General features: G+C 39.1%; 1 protein-coding gene across 1 annotated transcript in view; it reads right to left on the bottom strand.

Annotated features, from left to right (window-relative positions):
- NSMAF (neutral sphingomyelinase activation associated factor) overlaps nucleotides 1–6616 on the bottom strand; it is a 40003-nt gene extending 33387 nt beyond the window's left edge. The window contains exon 1 of the mRNA XM_017727402.1: nucleotides 6488–6616. Coding sequence (XP_017582891.1) covers nucleotides 6488–6616 — 129 coding nt within the window. The remainder of the gene's footprint in view (nucleotides 1–6487) is intronic.
- Nucleotides 6617–7203: the final 587 nt, after the last annotated feature.

The raw sequence follows: 7203 nt of genomic DNA on the forward strand, positions 1-7203 counted from the left end.
GAACCAGATGATTTCATGAAGAAAAAAAAAGAAAAGATATGCACAAAAACTCAAGATAAACTCTTCATATAGGCTAAATAGGTACTGTGGGGAAACTGTAGGTTTATTCCTTTTAAAATACCATGTTTGCTAGCAGTATTCAGTTTACCCTTTTGCTATTCTCTGTCTCTTCCACATGACTACTCACTCCTAGGTTTACAGAGACAGCATCGCTGTAGAGCTTCTTGCTGGAGATCAGCAACCTCCTGTGCAACAATCTCCTGCTCACTGACCTCAGCCTTCCTGTCTTGAAAATGGGTTGTATTGCTGTGCTGGCAACTGTTAAAGCATTTTTCCCCTCAAACATTGTATACCATATAGGCCAAGTGCATTTTCCATATTTTATCTTCCCCTCCCACTCTCCACAGAGCCTTCCATGTAGTTCTGAAGTCTCTTCCTGGCATTTCTATGCTTGTTGCTACTCTACATGCAAGTCCATTCACTCTAACTGCATTTTCCTGTATTTTCAGGCTGCCGTGAGTCACTTCTGCAGGCAGACAGAGCCAGATATCAAATCTCCACAAATGCAATCACAAGTCTCTACTTCTCTCAAGCACCCATGCAATTGGGACAAACTTACTGCCTGTCCCAAGACTATGCCACAAAAACTGCCCCTTTTAAAATAGACACGATACCATAAATGAAAGCAAAATTTTCACACTTGCATCTCAACTACTGGTTAACAAATCTAGACCAGTTCAAGTTACTGCTAATAATGAACTCTGGAGATTATGATGCATGATCTCTGGCACAACCTTCTGGAGTTTCTCAACTCATCTCAGTCTTTACTTCGTAAGTATTTAAATTTCATTTCCCTGTGTTAATGATCCATAGAGTTGTCAAAGAAAAGAAAAGTCAAGTTTCATCACATGTTACTAGAGTACATCAGAGCTTTTTATCTTCACAGAAGAAACATCTTTTACATAAACAGAGCCATTGATAGTTACTGTATCAAGAGGGCCCCTCTTGAGAACCATCACAGCACATGATGATACTTCAGGCTTGCCAGGAGGTTTAACAAGTATCTAGATCTACCAAGATCGCAAGGGTACGGATCAGTCTATGGCATGTTGCATGAGTAGGCAAACAGTGTTGTGAAGGCCTGAAAAAAAAGGACATCAGTCATAGTAGTTATAAAATTACAGCAATGGGATCTTCAGTGCACAACTAAGCAGTTGGGCTTTGGGCTGACTGCTTTCCAAAGAGCTAAAGGAGGTATTCCAAAGACACCTGTGATATCAAGATGACTGGCATACCAAACTTATATACTATCAGCTGCTATGTGGTCCTACAACTAGAATTTGTATGCACACTTAATATAGATCTAAAATAGAAATTTAATTCTGCACATGACAGGAAGACTTACAAATAAATAAATAAATAGTAGGAAGAGAATGCATGAGATACCCTGTGTGAGAAACTGGTTAAACCTGTAACAGTTGAAAATTGTATTTTGGTCTTCAGCCACTGAGCAGCTGTACTGTTCCCAGTGCTGTGTAATTAACAGCAAACACTGTAAGCCTATGACTTTATCACACTGACCTGGAATAACAGCATGGATCACAAAACCAATGTCGAGACAAGTAACAATGTCCCCAGTCTACCCTTTTTTGCCTTCAAGTCTGATCCCAAGATGAAAAAACCCCTCAATCTAAGTGGTTAGTCAGGCAAATTTTAAGTTTTAACTGGGTCGTGTACAAAAATGTTTTGGCATCTAAAATGAAAAAGGGCTGGTTTTTTGTTGTTTTTGTTTTTTTTTTTTTTTAAATTTTAAATTATCAGCCAGAACCAACATCTAAAAAAAAAAAAAAAAAAAAAATCAAACAACAAACCAACAAACAAAACCCAGTTCTGGTTCTTACACATTTTTAGGAGATCCCTTCAGTTTCTGTTAAATACATTTGCCTGGTGATCTAAAACTTTGTATTCCTACAGTATTCCACAGTAATAAAGAAATATCACAAAGTTCTTTTTCAGGCAAACAGAAAAGGATCAAATTTGAGACTTTTTTCTTATTATCAGCATGTGGTTCATTTTGATCCATTTTCAAAATTAATAACCCAATTGTTACTTGAAACTTCCCAAGTATAAATCATTAATGAGTGTTTATTAAAAATCTACTTAGAGAAAGGTAATGCTATAGCTTGGAAAGCAACTCGAATATCTGTTGACACAAAATCCTTTGAAATCAAGAAATAAATTTCACACCTCAAAGCTTATTACAGGATATTTTTATGCTTGCTTCTGAATAAGAACAGGTTTATGTTCACAAATGTTGTGGTCACAATGCTGTTTAATGCTCTGCAACACACTGATGAAGTTAGTAAGCCACAGACATGTCTTCGGGGATCATGGACCTTTTTTTCTTGTACAATGAACTTGACATACTAGGCTATCCAAAAAAACCCCAATGTGTTATTCTGAAAATGACAAAGAGACAAATTAGACAAGATTTAAAAAAAAAAGTTCAAACTTCATGGAAGTAGCTATAAGGGTAGAGGGTCTAGAAGAGGTTCAACACCTTATACTATAGCTTCTTAACAGTCCAGTCTTTGTCTCCAGTGTCTCACCAACAGCAAACAAACCTTTAGAGAACTTCCAAGATGACTGTATTTTCTTATTTACGTGTAATATTTGAAAAATGGAACTTGAGAGGGGGGAACAGCTTCAGTAACTTTGCTGGTCCCACACACTTGTAATGCCTCAAAAACTACTTCCAGTTGTGGAGACCAGCCAACTTTGACTTAAAAAGTTATCACATTAGCAGATAGGCCATAATAGAAGCTTCTGTTCAGAGCCGTGGAGTTTTCCCAGGATAGTTTTGCGCATGGAAGGGTACATGGAATACCAGAATCAGTAGCATGTGAAGGGGTCAGGCACAAGAACAAGGTTGTCAGGAACAAGACTACCCTTTGGAATGCAGCAAACCTGTGTGGCAGTTCTGCTGTCAGAGATTCTGGGAAAGAGACAGTTCCACTTTCTAGGGTAAAATAAATCAGTAGCCACCACTGCCACTATGGCAAAGCCTTGAGCTTTAGAGTGGGAAAAGCACTCACACTGTTACATCTCAGGTTTAATGCAAGTTCTGCATTCAAAAATCAACAGCAGCAGCAGCTTGGAGGGGGAAGAACTAACATGCTAGATAAGGGAATATCTTCTATTATAATAACTCACATAGCTGGAAAAACCAACACCACCAACTTAAATAACACAAGGAGTTTCCCAGATCCAAAAATGGAAAGAAGATTTTCAGCCATAGTTGTGCCTGTCTGAGGGTATATGTTTGGGGTATAGGAGCTACAGCAATGGATTACCAGTATAGTGTAGAAACACCCATCTCTCCATCCACCCAGATAACTTTAATGAAGGCTTTAAGAGCTTTGGTGCTGGAACATCCTCAATTCCCACACAGGGTTAAAAGTATACAGAGCCTGGTGGAGTAAAGAGTTAATCTTTTAACAGTCTATGAGGAGCCGTTTGAGCTTTAAAGGTAAGCACCTACACTTAAGGGGAGAGGTAAATTAAAGCATGCCAACGTAATTTTGCTTGAAGACCTATTTCAAATTCCTGTCATTGTATAGCCCCAGAAAGAATAGAATAACTGGAAAATTCATACACCAGTCACTTGGAAGGTATTTTCTTGTGAAGGGAATCAGTATTCCTTTGAGAAGCAGCTCCAGGTAAAAAACAGAAAAAGGTAACTATCTTGCCAAGAAAAACAGAACTCACTGCCTTTTTCAAAGGGCTCCCATATAATTGCCATTCGGAAAAGGTCTGAGGAATATGAGTCCAACACACCCAAGACGCATAGGAAAACTCAGCACTAAGTATCAGGAAAACACTTGCAAAACTTCAGCTTGTATGATGTCATTCCCAATACACAAGGTTTGGGAACCCAAAGGCACCCAAATATTCCTAGCATTGCTCAGAGTATGCAGCTAAGAAGCCAATCACTCTTTACAAACTACAACCTGGGCTTTTTAAATCCTGCCAAGATGCTACAAAATATCCTCCAGACAAAAGTGTGTTGCATCAGGCTTAGTCTACATGAGAATTTAATGTTATTTTGCTTGATGTGCATGTACATCTATACTTCACTTCAAAAAAGACTCAGAGATCCAACAACATCTGGGAGGAAAAGAAAACAAAACAAAACAACAAGTCCACCGTTTATTTTAGATACCAATCTCACCAATTGAAGCACTGGATTTATTCAAACTGGACACAGGAAAGTCCATGCAGAGGCCTGTGCCATGGCAAAATGCTGTTTATACCACCCAGCAAAGGTACCCATTGATCCTGCTTTAAATTCATAGTCTGTGACTGAAGTCTTACTATTTTCATCCTTTCATCAGAAAAGCATATGCTGGAAATCTACTTGGACAGAAGGGTTTCAAGTGGCTGATCCAACACACCTTGCATAATCACTTGACTTGATACTGGAAGCACAATCCTGATAACAGAAGGAAATTGTCAGGGATGAAAAAGCAGGGCAGCCCAATCTAGCAGCAGCCCACAGCTATGCAAAACCAATTTTAAAATTAAACCTCCTCCCAACAAGAACAAATTACCTATAGGCCAGCTGTAGGATTCATTTGCTGATGTTTGGATAAAAACCTTCATTATGCATATTGTGTCTGAAGAGAGTAAGATAAGGCTACTGATTTAAAATAAGTAAATAAATAATCCCAGTGCCCCAGCAGCCATCACATCGAAGATCCATCTGGAGCACCTACATGCTGCCAGTAGGTTGCTTCATGTGAGTGATGTTTCCAGCAGAAGAGACAAACCCCTCACACAAGAAGCTGAGCAGCAGGCAAGACAACCAGCAGAACTTTATAGAGAGCCCCTGTACCAAGTGTTTACACTTGCCTGCATTTGGGCACACTGCCAACAGAAGTGAGAAATCAATTTATAAAGAAAGCAACAACCTGAGCCAAACACCACATCATCTAACTTGATGTTTTGTAACTAAAATTGTTTGCAAAAAAGGATTGCTGTTCATGAAGGATGAGTATTTTAGGGATTAAATAAACTGTCCTGCACACAGGACATTTCAGAACTTTCTTGTTTTCTACTAGAAAATGGCATATAGTCAGAAAAGAAGGTTTATGTAATCAGATATTAAAGTGGACCAACTAATTAGTCAAGAAGAAGTATTTTTTTTCAGATCACTTAAAACTAATCTGATCTTCCTTCCCTCCAAAGCAACTGCATAAGAAGATTAACTTCTTACTTACCAAGTTTCACAGTACCCCTAACCGGAACTTTTATAGCTTAAAGTTTTGTAGAAAGCCATGTACAAGTAATAAAAAAGCCCAACCAACCAAAAACCTGAAAAAAACCCAAGAAACCCCAAACCAAAGCACACAGCAAATACAGCTGCCACAAAATTTTTAAAAGTCCTGCTCATCTTACTAGGAAATATCTACACCAAGGACACAAAGATCAAGTAAATGCCTTCAAGCAGAAGTTGGTGTCTGTAACAGCTACCCAGCACCTAGGTAAAAAATTCTCAGAACCTGTCCCTTCAATTCAGTCATAGCAAGCTGGTTTTTTGCTGCTTTAAGACAGAACTATAAGGACAACGTGCAACAAAAATACAGTGTTTCTAATCTGATATTTCAAAGCTCAAAGTATTTTAAATCACTTAAATGCTTTTAAGATTTCCTAATTGAGAAAAGCACAGGAAAAGAGGGAGAGGCAGGGACCTGATACAGGGTACAAAACATAAATTTACTTGGATTTTATACTAATATCAACTGTTAGGCAGGGGGAAGAAACAGAGAAATAGGTTTGCAGATATAGGAAAATCTACCAGTGTAAATGTGAATGACACTAATCTTTCATGAAGTGCTCAAATTACAAACTCAAATAATAAGATCCTGATATGCTTTCAAGTATGAGCAAAGAAAAAGAGTTCTCATCAATAACTGCAGAGCAGTAATGATGACACTGATATGCTGAGTTTGTTCTCACGGCTTTTAAAAGTGATTTAGATCCCACTTGGGTTCTTTGGGACAAGTCTGATGAGTTTTGGCCTTTTTTTCCTCAGCTTCTCAAAAAAAAAAAAAAATACTATTTACATTAAATCCGTAACACAGCTAACACAGTCATTTTACTTGCTTTTCCTACAATTAAGATGCTTTACTTTACAATTAAAAATAGTTCTCTTTTCCTTCTACACAGTTTGTCCTTTCTCCCTGCAGCCCCTTACACACAACTGAAACTAGAGCAGCCCCCCAAAGAAACGAGATATACAAGAAGACAAAACGTGATCCAGAACACATCTGTACTTCAAAAAAAAAAAAAACACCACTTCAAAGGATGTGGTAGCTTCATGGGCTGTACAGCTATTAATCAGAATTTATATGGACAGAGTGAGTCCAGCTCTTCATCATGTGGTTTTCTCATCAACAATAAACAGTGCTGTGTAGCCAGCAGAGACCTGCACCAGGAATTTGCGCAGGCTCGCATGGGAGCAGCCTGCTGTCCGCCTGGTTCCTGCGGCAGGAGACAACCGGGAATCCCTGATCCCTCCAGAGAAGGCAATGTGTCCTTCTGCTGTGTGACCCATGCCGACCTACTGCTCTCACAGAGATTTCCTACGTGGAAATATTAAGCTTGCAAAAGATTTTGAAACTTTGTGACAAGACAGATACAGCTAAGCCAGGTAAAAGAAAGTGGGACACTACCTAAAAAGAAGAGGGTAAATTCAGGATACACTCAAGTGTGTGTGACAAGCCTTTGTTGTACGTTCAGAAACAAAACAAATATTACAGTCAGCAAGCCAGAACGGGCTAATTGAATTTAACACTTTAAAGAGGCAGCACAGAGTCTGTAATTTAAAGGCTGACAATATACTGACTATAGCGTTCAAGAAAAAAAAAAGAAAAAAAATCCCAGCAAACTACAACAAACTACAGTGAAGCAAAGCTCCATGCCACAAGCACAACTGAGAACAAAGATACAAAAATCTACAAGACGCTATTTTTCCATGCAGTTTATGCAAGGCAAGCAGCATTCCTGTTTTCCCAGGTCCTTTCTACACCCTTTTCAGCCGTAACTCAGGGGAACCATCAGCCGCCTGATCCCAGCAGTAACAACGAGGGCAGCACAGCACCCGGGCTCTCCTCCCGGCGCTGCGCCGCGGCCTCCCCGGAG

This window comes from Corvus brachyrhynchos, unplaced genomic scaffold (genome assembly GCF_000691975.1).
Source record: "Corvus brachyrhynchos isolate BGI_N302 unplaced genomic scaffold, ASM69197v1 scaffold60, whole genome shotgun sequence".
Taxonomy (NCBI): Eukaryota; Metazoa; Chordata; class Aves; order Passeriformes; family Corvidae; genus Corvus; species Corvus brachyrhynchos.